The sequence below is a fragment of the Chiloscyllium plagiosum genome, unplaced genomic scaffold, assembly GCF_037043375.1.
Source record: "Chiloscyllium plagiosum isolate Xiang-an unplaced genomic scaffold, Cpla_swu_hap1 HiC_scaffold_43, whole genome shotgun sequence".
Lineage (NCBI taxonomy): Eukaryota > Metazoa > Chordata > Chondrichthyes > Orectolobiformes > Hemiscylliidae > Chiloscyllium > Chiloscyllium plagiosum.
In genome coordinates this window covers 19,758,532-19,775,384 of record NW_028270181.1, presented here as the reverse complement: position 1 = coordinate 19,775,384, position 16,853 = coordinate 19,758,532, and the positions used below count along the sequence as shown (strand labels likewise).

Below are 16,853 nucleotides of genomic sequence, written 5' to 3'. Positions count from 1 at the left end.
AGCATATCTCGAAGTTACACGATGCGAAGGCGGCAAGCAGCCTCCAACACTTGCTGGGGCGAGGGATGAAATTATTAAGGAAAGGGCCAATTCCTGGTCATTACCACATTCAAGGCCTTCATTCTTCCCAATATTTCACTGGAGAAAATGTCTGCCCTTTCAATATTGAATATCAGACAAGCCCTTGACAATTTTGGGTCATCGGAGGTGTTAAGAGAGGTTTATGCTCATGGAAACTGATGGCATGTTTTTGGAAGATGTTCAATGGCAGCAGGTCGATTCCTTCTAATTTGCATCTGAGGGTAAATCCCAGAAGCTACAGTGAGAACGTTAAGGAAAGCTATTGATGCTGACTCTTCGGTTAGATTTAGATAAGAATCCGGATTAGAGTGGTGCTGGAAAAGCACAGCCGGTCAGGCAGCATCCGAGGAGCAGGAAAATTGATATTTCAGGCAAAAGCCCTTCATCAGGAATGAGGGCCTTTGCCTGAAACGTCGAGTTTCCTGCTCCTCGGATGCTGCCTGACCTGCTGTGCTTTTCCAGCACCACTCTAATGTAGACTCTCATCTCCAGCAGCTGCAGTACCCACTTCCTCCCTCAGATAAGAGTCAGAACAGCTAAAAGCAGTTCCATCCAGTTGGGTAACAATGGAGACACGCTGGAGGAGGACGCTGGTCAACCACTAAGTGCAGATGTGTCCAGAAAGACACAGCGTGAACAATTATTTTTGTTCTGTAGGATGTCACTAGTGGCTTCAATACAAGTGGCTTTGATACTTGTGGCTGAGACCTGATTGGGGGGATGCAAGCTTCGAGCTTTGGGAAAGGCAGGCATAATAGATAAGGTGAATAGCAAAGGTTTTTCCCCTAAGGTGGGAGAGTTCAAAGCTAGGGGCGGCATATTTTTGAGGTGAGGTGAGAGATTAAAAAAGGACGTGGGCAATTTTTTAAATTCAGAAAGCAGTTGGTGAACTGCCATAGGGAGTAGCGAATGTGGGTAGTTACAATTTTTAAAAGACACTTGGCTAAGTACATGAAGAGGAAAGGTTTTTCAGAGGGATATGAGCAAAATACAGGCAGGTTGCACCAGTTTAGTTTGGGAATATGGTCGGCATGGACTGGTTGGACCAAAGGGTCTGTTTCCGTGATGTATGACTCTATAAATCAGACAGGAAAAAACACATTGACAGATTTGGAGAGCAGAAAGAGATTGCAACTAGGGAGGGGAAGGTGGGGGTGGGACTTGCAAAATGAGGGGTTTAGGAGAGACCTTTCTGGGAAAATGGGTCATGACCGGTTTGAAAGGAGAAAGTGAAATCACCAGGATTGGTAACAATATGGGCTAGTGTGGTGAGAAGATGGTTTGGGAAGTGGTGGATATGGAGGTATATAAAACCGTGGGAGGAAAGAGAATGGCCTTGGAGCAACTTAAACATAATTACAAAAGTTTAATGTTTGAGTTTTTGGTGACTGAGAGCCAGTGTAGTTCAGTGATGATGGAATTGATGAGCAAGTAGGGGCATGCTGTGACAGGATATGAACAGCACAGTTTTGGTTTGGCTGATGTTAGTGGAAGGTGTAGGATGGGTTCGTGGGCAGTGGATAATGACTGGTTCTGATGAGGGGCCATCAACCTGAAACATTCATTCTGTCACCTGACCTCCTGAACATTCCTAGCATTGTCGATATTCCTTTGATACAAGCTACCATACCCATCTTATATCTGGGAAATAAATGGATGAAAGTAAAAAATACAATTTAAAAACGAAGCCGAAGAGAATGTTTTGAAATAATAAGTTGAGATATTCAGCCGACGGAATGGACTAAATATCCAACAGACTTAATTCTGCAATTTAATTCAACAATTCACAATATTACTTTCTTTCACAGAGTTATTTTAATTATTAATTTAAATCAACAAATGGTCTCTGCTGTCTTTCCCAATTTTTTTGACTAGATTCACAAGACTTTATTCCTTGCAGCTTGTTGAACTTATCAGTCATCTCCCGTTATGTTACATAGCTTTACATCATTTGTTCTTTTCTGATGTCTGGCTCATCCTTTTAGAGGATTGGTTAGCTCCGTTGGTTGGACGGTTGGTTAGCGATGAGCAGTGTGGTGTCACCAGTGTGGATTCAATTCCAACAGCAGCTGAGTTTACAATGAAGGACTCTCCTTCTCAACCTCTCTCCTCACCTGAGGCATGGTGACCCTCAGTTTCGACTCACTATCTCTAAGGAGTGCAGCCTTGGAGTGGCGCAGTGGCTCAGTGGTTAACACTGCTGCGTCACAGCACCGGGGTCCCAGGTTCAATTCCGGTCTTGGGTGACTGTCTGTATGGAGTTTGTACATTCTCTCGTGTCTACGTGGGTTTCCTCCGAGTGCTCCGGTTTCCTCCCACAGTCCAAAGGTGAATTGGCCATGCTAAATTGCCCATAGTGTTAGGTGCATTAATCAGGACTAAGTGTAAGGAAATGGGTGTGGGTGGGTTACTCTTTGGAGGGTCAATGTGGACTGGTTGAAGGGCCTGTTTCCACACTATAGGGAGTCTAATCTACTTCCACCTTCTTTGTTGTCTGCTTGCCAGTGCGGTTAGCCTGTAAATCACTTCTTCAACCATAATCCTACCCTTGATTTTCTTTGTCTTTAAGTTATCAAGGAACTTGAAGAAAAGCCAATTTGGAGTTCATCTTTCCTTTCAGGTTTATTTTCTCCTGCTGTATTCCCTTATGCCATTCTCTTCATTGTTTATGTGCTGAGAATTCTGTCTCTTTCTCCAATAATGTTACCATTATGTGTTTATTTAAACATGAAGTTTCAGAACTGAATAGCTTCCTCTTACTTTTTTTTAAAGCAATAAGATTTTTCTCAATTTCTTTTGATTACTGATTTGAATATTTTCCAATAATTTGTTGATGAAAAAGCGTATTCTCATTCTCTGTCTTAGCAGTTGATATAAAATTAACAAGTGAAGCTCCTTGGGATATTTTACAACATTTGAAGGTTCTATATGAATGCAATTCTTTATGTTAATTCAGTGCTCCTTTCACTAAATTTTTTGTTCAAATGAAGTGAATGAAATGAGGTTTCTAAATTCTTGGAAGAGCAGGGTCGGATTAGAACAAGTCAACATGGATTTAGTAAGGGGAAGTCGTGCCTGACAAATCTGTTGGAATTCTTTGAAGAGGTGACAAGTAGGTTAGACCAGGGAAACCCAGTGGATGTGGTCTATCTAGACTTCCAAAAGGCCTTTGATAAGGTGCCACACGGGAGGCTGCTGAGCAAGGTGAGGGCCCATGGTGTTCGAGGTGAGCTACTGGTATGGATTGAGGATTGACTGTCTGACAGAAGTCAGAGAGTTGGGATAAAAGGTTCTTTTTCGGAATGGCAGCCGGTGACAAGCGGTGTCCCGCAGGGTTCAGTGCTGGGGCCACAGCTGTTCATGTTATACATTAATGATCTGGATGAAGGGACTGGGAGCATTCTAGCGAAGTTTGCCGATGATACGAAGTTAGGTGGACAGGCAGGTAGTACTGAGGAAGTGGGGAGGCTGCAGAAGGATCGAGACAGTTTGGAGGAGTGGTCCAGGAAATGGTTGATGGAATTCAATGTGGGCAAATACAAGGTCTTGCACTTTGGAAAAAAGAATACAAGCATGGACTACTTTCTAAACGGTGAGAAAATTCATAAAGCCAAAGTACAAAGGAATCTGGGAGTGCTAGTCGAGGATTCTCTAAAGGTAAACATGCAGGTTGAGTCCGTGATTAAGAAAGCGAATGCAATGTTGTTACTTATCTCAAGAGGGTTGGAATATAAAAGCACAGTTGTGCTACTGAGATTTTATAAAGCTCTGGTTAGGCCCCATTTAGAGTACTGTGTCTAGTTTTGGTCCCCACACCTCAGGAAGGACATACTGGCACTGGAGGGTGTCCAGCGGAGATTCACACGGATGATCCCTGGAATGGTAGGTCTAACATACAAGGAACGGCTGAGGATCCTGGGATTGTATTCATTGGAGTTTAGAAGATTAAGGGGAGATCTAATAGAAACTTACAAGATAATACATGGCTTGGAAAGGGTAGACGCTAGGAAATTGTTTCCGTTAGGCGAGGAGACTAGGACCCGTGGACACAGCCTTAGAATTAGAGGGGGTAAATTCAGAACAGAAATGCAGAGACATTTCTTCAGCCGGAGAGTGGTGGGCCTGTGGAATTCATTGCCACAGAGTGCAGTGGAGGCAGGGACGCTAAATGTCTTCAAGGCAGAAATTGATAAATTCTTGATGTCACAAGGAATTAAGGGCTACGGGGAGAATGCGGGTAAGTGGAGTTAAAATGCCCATCAGCCATGATTGAATGGCGGAGTGGACTCGATGGGCAGAATGGCCTTACTTCCGCTCCTATGTCTTATGGTCTTATAAAATTTAGTGTTGAGGTGTTCTTGAATTAAAAAGGATAAACTATAGGCATGTGGTCAGTTATAGAATAGATATTAATGCAACATGTTTTGTGACAATCAAAAAAAGACAATTCAGTTTTTCTTCCTTTATTTGAGTTTTATTATAAAACACTTAGAAATTGCAGCTTTGACCGACACATGGCTGTTTAAAACATGCCAATGTATACATGGTGTTATCTTCAAGTTTGAAAAAAAAATACATTTGCTCTGTTCTACAAAATCACTTGGAAAATGTTTTCCTTCTTTATATAAAATACCTTATCTGCAATATAAAACAATACATAAATAAAATAAAGATTCAAACTGACATTTTTAATGTGCATTACTTATGGAATGCATTATAGTTTAGTTACATTAACTGACCCGGTTAATTCGATCTACGATTAATCGGTTCAGCAACTTGCACAGCACAAAGATCTTCATTTGTATGGTGATCTTTTTTTGTGTGACAAGCCTTGATCTGCATTGTGACACCATGTGCTATAGCATCAGATTTTACACAGTGCTTTGGACAAACTTGACATGAAAGTGCTAATAACAAGAAATATCAGTGTAACTTACGGAATTAAATGACAACATATAAATAACCTATTTGATTCATTAGATTAGCTTTTTTTTTCACCTAAATATACTGAAATTAAATACAGCTAATACTGTCAATGGGTAGAATGAAGACGCTAAGAGAACAATTTGTGATTCTTGGTTTTGAAATAATAAGTTTGAGCAATTTTTTAAATTAGCTGTCCCTGTGATGCACATCACAAGAGACATCAGAAGTCAAAAGGTGAGAGTTTCCTTTTTTGGTTTAAATCTTCTCCAAGGGCATCACATTCCCTCCACTTCTCCTTTATGGGTCTGATTCTTTCTTAGTTGTTGGTGCCTCTCTTCCTTAGTGGAATACATTCCCTCTTCCTTGTGATATCATGGCCAATTCTGGAGGGAGGGGAGAGTGAGAGAGAGAGAAAAACAATACATTTTACAAATGATCTATGCCCACAACAGTGTTAAAACTTTAATATGCCTTCTCAAATTCCAACTCTCTTAAGCGTTAAGAATCCTCGATATTTACTGCAAGTGATCTTTTCTTAATATATACTTCAATAATCAAATATATTATGTAGAATTGTATATAGGTGGAAATGATAGACCATTAAGACAAAACTTTAGTCAAATGTTCTGTTTTAACTTGAATTTGCAGCGTAAACATGAACACAAATTAATTTCAGTTGTTATGTATATTAGGTTCTGATTGCATTATACTTGGTGACAAAGTTGGAAGCATTTGTCATTCAGGTAGTAAAAGATATTATATTGTCTAAATAAATAGTGGAGTTTTCTTTTGTGGAGGCATTTAATGAATTTGATGAATTAACTCATTAATTTGGACAAATTGATGAATTAACGCTTTGATGAATTAACTCATTAATTTGGCACTTAGTTCAATTATTTAATCCTGGTATTTGGGAAAACTACAGGACAGGTATTGAACTACGTACATGAATTTGCACAATTGTTGATTCAGCTAATTAAATGCTAATCAAATCAGCACAACTGCTGTTTCACTATGATACATAGAAATGCTCACAAAGCAAATATGAAATTACTTATCAATCTGCTCATACATGTTATGACACACTTCTGGGGCAGAGTGGAATTTTAACCCCAGACTTTCTGGCCCAGAAATAGGGATATTGCAGTAAGGACGAAATATTCTATCCTTTAAGGACAGACTTGTTAAGACCTGTCCTGTTGACTCTATTACATACACCAATTAGCATTTGTGGCCAATTAGCATTCTTTAATCTCTATATTGCAAATGCTAATCAGTTGATTATAAAATGTTCAATTCTACAGCTGATGTATTGTGACAGAATGCAACCTGACACTATAACAGTTAACTGCTTAAACTAACAGATTATTTTGTATATGCTCCTAACTATGATTTGATTAGCGGTAGTTTGTATAGATCTCAAATGCTGCATAATTAGTATTGATTTTATATATTTTTTTCTATTTAATAATCCTAATAAGGTCGATTCCTGGTGATTCAAAGTTTATTATCCTCAAAGTAATGAATTATCTAATATCTGAATTAAATTATACAACAGTGCTGAAACCTTCCATTCATTTGAACGTAGAGGATAGATTGTAATTTACTTTCTCTGTCATAAGAAGAAAATAATTTGAGCTCACCTTTCCCAGCATTCGACAAGTGTTCTGCCTTGATTTGTTGCAGGGTCAAGGCACGTTTCCATTTGTGAGTTGTTCACATTTACCACAAGTCTGAAAGAATACAACAGATGGGAAACTTAATGTTAGTTTCAGTGTTATGTGTCTTTACAGTCTTTAGCTGCTGTTGAGGTTGTTGGGTGAAATATTTATTTGGACACTTAAATGGATCTATGAAGTATCTGTAAAATCATTAGCAGTGACCATCAAGCAATTAACAGAACTTTTTACTCGAGGTTCATTTCTTTCCTTCTTTACCCCGTGTTATATTCTTGTGTTTTAAAAAATGCGTTTTTGAGTAATCTTGGAAAACATATTTCTATTTTAATTTGCCTCTCTAAAACTTTCACTTTTGCATTTTTTTTACTTTAACCTGAGAGGAACATCATACTTTTTCTAATGTGCATCATAGAATTCGGGAAGAATTTAAACTTTGACCTAAGGCCATTTTCCAGATGACTGCAAAATAACTATTCGGACATCTGGGGCTTTGTAGCTCAAAATTAAAATGAATTTCTTGTAAACAGAAAGGAGGGAAATTGCTGGCGAGAAAGTTGAATTTGTATTTGTCTCTCACAAAACTGCTGTCTGGGAAATACAGGCTATATATAGATCGAGTGCCAGCAGGGAATATAACTCAGCTCATCAAACTGAGCCATTGTTTGTCACTGACTCTCACTCTTTGTAACATAGCAGGAGGAAGATTTATTGTGTCCCGAGCCCTCGTTTCTTTTGGCAACTCATCCAACATTTCGTAAGCAGGTCATTTAAGTTGAAACATTTAATGAAAACTTGGTGGATTTTATTCCCTCAGCATCATTTAACTAACATTTTAATTTGTGATTCTATGCACAGGTTGCTCACTTTGCAATAAGTGCAGAAACTACTAGACTCTTATTTACAGGCTTCAAATAAAAGATTAAAAGCAGTGTCCATCTTCACACCATCCCTTTAGCAGGAAGATCTCTTTGTAGTTTAGTGTTACTTACATGATTTGAGTCTTTGAGCAATGTGTTTCTTTCGGAATGATTAAGTAGTCCTCTATCAGTCTGTATGGCACCTTTTTAACAACATTCAAGCAAAGACATCTAGGTGGATTGACGGTGCTCTCTGTAAAAGACAGTTTGTGTTGGAATTTATTATCACTTCACAAACAACAGAACGTAATTCATATGTTTCCACTTATAACTGGAATCAGTGATTAACCAAAACTTTGTTACTGACCTGCACAGACAAATGCCAGAGCCAAGAGAGTTATTGCCTGGAGTTTGCAGTTCATTTTCTTGCTGGTTTTGTAGATGTGTTCTAACCTCCTAAAAACACAAGAAGACAACTGGTCAAAAACTTAAGAATTCACATGCATTGCGAGTTGCAAATGCCGAATGTGTAACTGTAACCCAAAACCTTATTGATTCAATTCTGCTTATAACAACAGTATGCCTCAAATAACAATACTTGGAAATAACTAAATAAAACAGAGAACTGTGGTTGTTGGAGGTGTGAAATAAAACCAGAAATTGCCGGAGAAACCCAGCAGGTCTGGCAACATCTGTGGGAAGATAGCAAATTTAATACTTCAAGTCCAGTGACAGAACAGTGCTTTTGCAGCACTTGGGAAACTGATGGTTTACGAAAAGGCTTTTTGTTCAGTGGTGCAAAAGTATTTGATTTATAGTTAGAAGTTGCTTCGAGGAATGGAATAAAAAGAGGACTTACGTGTTGCTGTTTGTTTGAGACCGTCAGTCAGTTTGCCTTCCTTTGTATCTGTTCTGCGTTGTCTTGCTTGCCTGCAGCTCCAGCTCCTGCGGAATGTTTCAGAGCAGAACAGATGCTTTCACTGCTGGAACGTGCAGTTTGTGGTCTATGCCTGTTGCTGCTTTGCTGCTGCTTAAATAGAGGCTCAGCTGTGAAGATCACATGGTTTACTGGAACAGAATGATGAAATTTTGGAGATTCCAGCTAAACTGAGCCAAAGAAGCAGCTGTCTCAGGATGTTCATTTTTTAAAAAAGTTACTCCTTTAATTCATCAAATTTTTTTCTCTCACTTCTCCCTGGAAGGTGTTGACTCCATCCTGGATTGTCGTTTGGTCACCCCACTTCTCTTTTGGGCTCCTTGGAGTTGGGAGAACCAGCTTCCACTATTACAAACAGGAGGAGTAGGTAATTCAGCCCCTGTTCTGCTGCTCAGTTTGAGCTGGCTAATCTGGGCTGAGTTTTTGGAGTTCCCCAAAGTCAGGTGCGGAGATAGTGGGAACCTAAAGATTTATTCCTGACCCCATCGCCAGTGCCAGCCATTTTGTTTTTATTTGGCAGGGCAGGTACGGGGCGCAGTGGAAGATTAACTGGGATTTTACTTTTTGCTGATGTGGTGGTTCCCTAAACCAGCTGCAGGTGGGTTCCCCATGCCAGCTCAGGAGGTCAGCGCTGCCCATTTATCCAACCTCTGAATCCGTATTTCCATAACCTTGTCCTCTGCGAAAGTGAACCTCTAACCCTGTGTGTCATCGGTATACTTGGCACTTTCTCCCACTGCATGTGAGGGGAAGCAGCCCATGCAAATCAAATCCATACTCTGCCCAGCTTTCTTACCCAGGTTTCTACTGTCCCATCACTACCCCCCCAACCGACATCCCCCACCCTGACCTATCACCTTCTCCCCCACCTTCATCCACCTATTGCTTTCTCAGCAATCTTCCCCCACCCCAACCCCACCCCTCTCCCATTTATCTTGCAGCCCCCTTGGCCCACACGCCTCTTTCCTGATGAAGGGCTTATGCCCAAAACGTCGATTCTCCTGTTCCTCAGATGGCTGACCTGTTGTGCTTTCCCACCGCCACACTCTCGACTCGGATTTTTACCGTGTTTAAATGAGTGTTAGGTTTGCAACCAGTGATGCTGCTGCTGCTTCATTTAGGGATGTTAACTGTTTAAAGAAGCTGAACTTTAGTGTTTGAATCGAATTGAGTTTATTGTCACGTGTACCGAGACACAGTGAAAAGCTTTGTCTTGCGAGCAATACAGGCAGGTCACATAAATTAAGTAGCGTAGATAGTTGGTAAACAGCGGCAAAACCAAAAACACAGGTACAGGCAAATGTTAAGAGTTTGAGAGTCCATTCAGTATTCTAACAACAGTAGGGTAGAAGCTGTTTCTTAATTCTGGCAGACAGTTGATAGTTTGTTGTCTGTAATCTCCTCTGGTCAGTTCATAGTTCAATACAGCACATTTACCTTCTATTTCTAAAAGCTTCAGGTTAGTTTGGCGAGGACAAATCGCAGGAAGGTACCATTGCATAGGTTGTATAATAGTTACAAAGGGAGGGAAGGTATTAGCTATTTTTCAGACCTTGTTTTTTTCTAAATGAGTGCATTTCAGTGGCACTAGTATAAAACATCAAATTCGGCAATGAATCTGCTACCCAGTGTTGAGAATGGATCACAAGATGTTCAGAGATTAACTTGGTATTGAACGAGATTGAAGCCATAATCCTATTGCTTGGAATGAACAGTGACGAGATGGTAAATTAAAATTAAACATTTCCCTACCCTACCACAGAGTCACATGTGACACTTGAGGCCGCAACCTGATCAGTCACATGTGACTCTACGTAGGGTAGGACATGTGACTCTGTGGTACGCCAGGAATGACCAGCAAATGAATGTGATTACATCCATCTGGTCAGGAAGATGTAAAAGTTCTTATGGCCTGACCTTGAAGAACAAAGGCGGGAGTTCACCTCGTGTCTTGGCCAATAACTGTCCCCTAATCAAAATCACAAAACATCTGATCCTTATCACAAAACTACTGTTGACGGGTATTTGCTGTGCCCAAATAAACCGCCTTATTTGCTATCTTCCAATAGTGCCTATACTTCAAAAGTATTCAATTCGCTGCCAAGGGAATCCAGTGGTCACAAATGGTGTGTGATATAAATCAAAAATGGCTTAAGTTTATAGATTTTTTTCTTACTGTGGGCAAGCAGGACTGTCATTAACATGTTCAAATTGTGCTGGGAAAGTGTGATTTTTGAGCTTGATTCAAAATTAACACTGTGGTTTTCACAATCTTGGAAACACGACACTGAAACTGCATGGGGAGCTGCTGGCTCTCAAAGATGAAGACATTTTTAATATGGTCTGTATGGACTAGCAGCTACAGAAAAGCCTCTATCAAGTCCCTTTTGACCATCAACCTCTGCCAGCCCTGATCTTTCCTTCCCCACTCTGCTTTCTGATCACAGCTTCCAGTCACCTCTTGCCAGAGACACTGCTCAGGTATGTCCAGGAAGTAGTCTTCTGCTGCACACCCAGAGCACTGACCAGGCTGTTGTTCTGGCTAGACCCATATTTGATTCACGAGGGAGTCTAGGATGGACAGGAACTTGGGGTTGAAGCCGCAATCTGATTGGTCATGATCTTAGAATAGAATCATAGAATCCTATAGCATGCAAAGAGGCCATTCAGTCCGTTAAATCTGTACCAACTCTTTGAAGAGCATCCTACCCAGAACCACCTCATTCTTGTAATCCCTCATGGGGTTTTTAATAATGGCCAATCCACCTGACCTGTACATCTTTAGACTGTGGGAGGAAACTGGAGCACCCAGAGGAAACCATGCAGACACGGCAAGAATGTGCAAACTCCCTCACGGACAGTCACCCAAGGCTGGAATCAAACCCGGGTCCCTGGCGCTGTGAGGCAGCAGTGCTAACCACTAAGTCACTATGCTGCCCATACTCTTTTGATAGGAGCACCGCTGCTTTTATCTATCTCTTATGCTCTAATGGCTGGTTGGCAAGCACTAGGCAAACAGTGGTGGTGGGGGGGGGGGGGGTTCCTGCCATGAATTTTGGCAGGAGTTCTCTGTTCCTGGTCCGGTCAGTTTATTGGTCCAGTCTCTGCATTCCCATGGGACCATCATGTTCAAAGTCAACCCTGCTACAGTTCTGACAGCAGTCTCTGCTTATAAGATATAGGTGGGATTAAAAACATCTAAGATAACCAGTGTGCAAAAAAGTACTTTTAAGAAACAAACTACAAGCTCAACAAAGTGGCACATGACAAAGATGAAAACTCATGAGAAAGATCACAAGAGAGGAAAATGAGGTATTGGGTGATGCAGTAAGACCTGACTAGCTTCACTGTTTGTTCAGATTCAGAGATCTGAGCAAATGCTAAAATATCAAATGTAGTGGCTGCTAAACAGTATTAAAATTTAAAATAAAGGTTCTTCTAAATTCAGTGCTGGATAGTTTTCACAGAAGCTATATCAATTGCATCTTGAAGTTGGAATAATGGGAACTTTCCAAAGTATTTATCTTGGATGGAAATGTGTTGCTGGAAAAGCGCAGCAGGTCAGGCAGCATCTAGGGAACAGGAGAATCGACGTTTCGGGCATTAGCCCTTCTTCAGGAAGGCCTCACTTTCTCCTCAAAGTATTTATCTTGGCCAAGCCTGTAAGTACTTATCTTTACAGACAGAACTCTTACGAAAAAAAGAGAAGCGCAGCTATTCTGCTTTTCTCACCTGGCCCATCATTGTGACATGAAGTTGGTTTGTACTCTGAGAACTATCAACTTCCATAAACTCCTGAATGCACATGCTGTCCCCTCAGCTGTCACCAAGTATGAAAGCTGATTGCTTCCCTCTTCCTCGAGCTCAACTGGAGGGAATTGAGGTGGAATGCTGGATACACAACCTGATGTGCAGGTGGAGATGGCAGAGAGGTAGAGCTGAGGATCATCAAGGTGGAATGGACCCTATGTCTGCAAATACATAGCATCTATTGGAGGAAGAAGAGGCCAGTATCTCTTAACTCAAGGCACCTCCATAGCAAGAGAAACCACTGTCGTTGGAGATTTTCCAATTTAGAGTTTTCCACTTTAATTGGCTATCAGACATATTCGTCCCTAGCACTTCCTTGAAATGAGGTCACTTGTCACGGAATCTCTTAACGTGGACCAGTTGTTGCTCAGCTTCTCTCACTGCTAGTGCCCTTCATAGCCATATCACATGAAGTTAGAGGCTGGTAATAAACATGCTTATCTCCATGTCATGGACCCAAGTTCTGTGGCCGTCAAGTCCTGGGGAGTGAGAATGATTCAAATCTGGAGCTCCTGACCCAGAGGCAGGAGTCGAAAGTGTGGTGCTGAAAAAGCACAGTAGGTCAGGCAGCATCTGAGGAGAAGGAGAATCAACGTTTCAGGCAAAAGCCCTGAATCAAGAATCAGAATTCCTGACAAAGGGCTTTTGCCTGAAACATCGATTCTCCTGCTGCTCGGATGCTGCCTGACCTGCCGTGCTTTTCCAGCAACACACCCTTGATTCTAATCTCCAGCATCTGTGGTCCTCACTTCCTTCCAGAGGCTGGAGTGCTACACACTGCACCACAAGGCCCCTCACATCAGATCCAGCTGCCAGCTGTGCCAGTGCAATAGGAGAGGCACTGACAGAGGCCTGTGTATCAACCATACCAGATGTTGCAGGGTGGTCAGCATTTATGTTTCACAGTCACAGAGGCTGCTGTTGTAACTTTGGTTGCCATGACCAGTGATTGGTTGATGCAAGTAGTCAGCAATAATCACTGTTATTGGGGGGAGTGCAAATCGATGTTGGTTACTCACCATTCTGATATTCCTTCATACAAGATGCAAGGTCATTTCTCAGCAGCATTCAGGACTGTAAATGTTGGTCTCAGTGATAGTTACGTGGTTTTCACGTAAGCTTTAAGTTATTTATTTGTGGGAGTTATCGGTAGGAGGCCATCATTTATTGTTCATCCTTAATTGGGATGGTGAGCCACACTTTTGAACTACTGCACTGAGGGAACTTCATGGTGCTCTTTGATGGGAAGTTCTAGCTCCTGAGAATAGGGTAACATGTGGAGGGAAACATGCAAGTGGTGGTGTTTCCATGTCTCTGTTGCAACTAGATGTTAGAGATACCGAATTCTGAAGATGTTTTTTTCAAAGATATCTGCTGTAGGCAGATAGAAGAGCTTGTAAACAGGCATCAAAATGTATTGTTGAATCTTTTCAGTCCCCAACGAATTGAAGGTCTTTATTAGAAGGTCTCTGGGAAACCAGCACTTACTTTCCATATCCCTGGCAGAAGTTGGCAATTGGAATGAAAACATTTGACCATTTGTACAAGACTTTGTTTGATTGGCTTTGATACTATCCTGTATTGTTATGTAACAGTTTTATTTCCAGATATCCAAACATGTTATTCCACGCTTGGTTACTGAAGCACCATTGACTGGAGAGTTGGAGCAAGTCCACTACTTGTTCATTTTTCCTGGAGATGGTGTAAAAGATAGAGAAATCGATTTGTCGTTGGACGGGTGAGGGATTAGTTAATGTTACGTGGTTGGACTGAAACTCAAAAAAACTTTGCAGCACTATTGGGATGATTCTTTTTGTCATACATTAATAAAAGGTAAAATTGCCATAGTTCCAGATGGCCATAATGCTGATCTTACACGGAGAGAGACAACTGGTGAGATTAACCTGAGGGGTGGGATTGAGAAGGTGGGCCCTTCATGGTAAACTCAGCCAGGGTAGGCTGAGATTTGGGTTACTCTGAATTGTAAGTGAGCTATCGAGCCTCTGGTTAATAACGCAGTCCTGTGAAACCATGTGGAATTGACAGGATAATAAAGTTCATTCACAGAAATGTTGGGACAACAGTTCCATATTGCACAACTAAAGGATGAGAGCTAAGATAAACATTTAATTGTTTTACTTTCAATGGTTTTTGTGGCTAATGGTGAGTGAAACTGTTTAGGTTACTGTGGGAGAAACAAGTATTTTAATTCGAAAGGGATTGTTTCACAAGATAGACACTAGACATAAATAAACAAAACCAAAACCTGCTAATGACAGATTAAATTTGAAGATATAGTGCTGCGGGAAACATTGCAAGTTTATTTCCCTCAAAGTAAGTTAATTCAAGACTGACCTCATGCCAAAATATAACCCTGAGGAAACGACTGTGGTTTAATGAAAATTAACATCTGAATTCATTGTATTAAAAAACTTTAAAAGCTGCTAATTTGGATTCATTGATGCCAAAGCTTTTGAAGACTGAATTCTCAGCCCCAATATTTAGCAAGTAACTGTCAAGTCTGTGAAGAAATTTCACTCAAATATTTGAAAAATACTCTGACATTCCATTGTAAAATCCTTACCAAATTTATCCAGTTTCTCTAACTAAGATTTGAAAAGTGTCAAAAATAAGAAGTTTGATTTCAGGGGGGAGTGCATTGACTTTTTAAAAATCTTTGACTTGTGCTCCTGAAGGGTTAAGGGGACTGGAGTTTCCGAACAGTCTCAAATGTTATTTTTGGCAACAGCTTCTTATCCATCCTGTGCACAACACTCAGCATGCGAAAAAAAGGGTGCTGTTTTTGAAATGTTACTTTACATTCCTTATCTACTACTTATGTGCTGATGTTCATGTCATGGTCATAAAGGCTGGACAGAGTAGATAGGGAGAAGCTATTCCACACAAGGAGGAGGGGGCATAGATTTAAGGGTGATGTGGAAATAAAGCAAGGGTGATGTGAGGGGAAAAAAAAGCACATGTTCCCACATCAGGTAGTTCGGGCATGGAGCGCACTGCCTGTAAATGTGGTGGAGTCGGGTTCAATTGATGCATTCAAGAGGTTTTTGTGAATAGAAAGGGGGGGAAGAGGCAGGAGATCAAAGAGCTAGTGCAGGCACGATGGGCTGAGTATCCTCCTTTCACATGATAATAATTCTGTGATAAACTGCAGCTTCCCGTCAGCTCCGGCTAGCTTTTTTTATGTGACTTGTATCTTCATTGTTTTATTTAATTAATTGTATATTTTCCATTTCCTACAATTGTGGAAACTGAGGTCTGGTATATAGGCGAATAGGCTGGGGCTGTTTTCCCTGGAGTGTTAGAGGCTGAGGATTGACCTTATAGAAGTTTATAAAATCACGAGAGGCGTGGATAGATGAAATAGACAAGATCTTTCCCCCCGGGAAGGGGAGTCCAAAACTAGAGGGCATACGCTCAGGGTGAGAGGGGAAAGATTTAAAAGGGACCAAAGGGGTAATATTTTCATGCAGAGGGTGATGCATGTATGGCATGAGCTGCCAGAGGAAGTGGTGGATGCTGGTACAATTGCAGCATTAAAAAGGCATCTGGATGGGTATATGAATAGGAAGGGTGTAGAGGGATATGGGCCAAGTGCTGACAAATGGGATTAGATTAGCATATCTGGTCAGCATGGGCGAGTTGGACTGAAGGGTCTGTTTCCATGTTGTACATCTCTATAACTCGATATACATGGAAAAATGGAACACCAGTGTTCCCCCTGGAAAATGGAACACCAGTGTTCCCCCAGTCTAAATCCAGCTGGAATTTCCACTTCTTTTAATGAATAGGTTTCAGCTTTTGTACCTAGAATTATTTCTCTGCATGGGGTGAAAGGACTTCTGAACAGGGGTTTTTTAATGCTGAATTCTGTTGTAAATTGAACTTCAGACTGTTGAATTAAACTTTAATCCAAAATTGACAGCATTCCAATACAAAATGGAACGCAGTGTTTGTGGTTTCTTTATTCAGACATTTCCTGCCCCACAGCCATAAGAGTAAGATGACCCACAAAAATTACTGCTGAGGGATAATGCCACCCGTGAAGTGTGACACACTTGGTTTACTGAAGACAAGTTAACTCTTGGATGCTTGTGATTCACACACTGTCAGCTTGGAGTGAAAATCCTATTGTGTTAGTCACCATGTTCCTTGCAAAGAAATATATTTAGAAAGTGTTTGCTTGTTTCAGTTGTTCAAACCACAAAAAGTGAATAAACAGATGGCAATTATAATTTTCTTCAGCTGAGATTAGATCAGAGAAATCCAGGATATGACCCCATGAACCTCTGCCCCATGGGTCTTGGTGACTCATTGGTAGCAACTTTAGTCATTGGAGTATTGGAAATTAATGCTAATTTAAGAAAAGGAAAACTAAGACAGTGTAATGGTGTTTGAAGGCCATTTGATGGAAACTTGCATTTATGTAGCACCTTAATGTAGAATAATGCCAGAAAGTGCTTCACAGGTACTGTGAGAGTCATTAGACACCCAGACAAAAACTGACAGAAACGGTGGCAAAAAGCTTGATCAATGAGGAAGGAA

The 16,853-nt window shown here is 40.9% G+C and overlaps 2 protein-coding genes across 14 annotated transcripts in view; one reads left to right on the top strand and one right to left on the bottom strand.

The window, feature by feature from the left end:
- Positions 1-16,853, top strand: part of rassf4a (Ras association domain family member 4a) — a 269,576-nt gene that overhangs the window by 81,393 nt on the left and 171,330 nt on the right. The gene's annotated exons all lie outside the window — the stretch shown is intronic.
- LOC148137449 (uncharacterized) lies at positions 4,529-8,557 on the bottom strand. The gene is made up of 5 exons (XM_087982326.1): positions 8,403-8,557; positions 7,911-7,999; positions 7,676-7,796; positions 6,651-6,740; positions 4,529-5,390 (listed from the first exon to the last, which is right to left on the bottom strand). Exons 2-5 carry the CDS (start codon positions 7,963-7,965, stop codon positions 5,324-5,326), a joined length of 333 nt encoding a protein of 110 aa, XP_087838452.1. The 5' UTR covers positions 7,966-7,999; positions 8,403-8,557; the 3' UTR covers positions 4,529-5,323.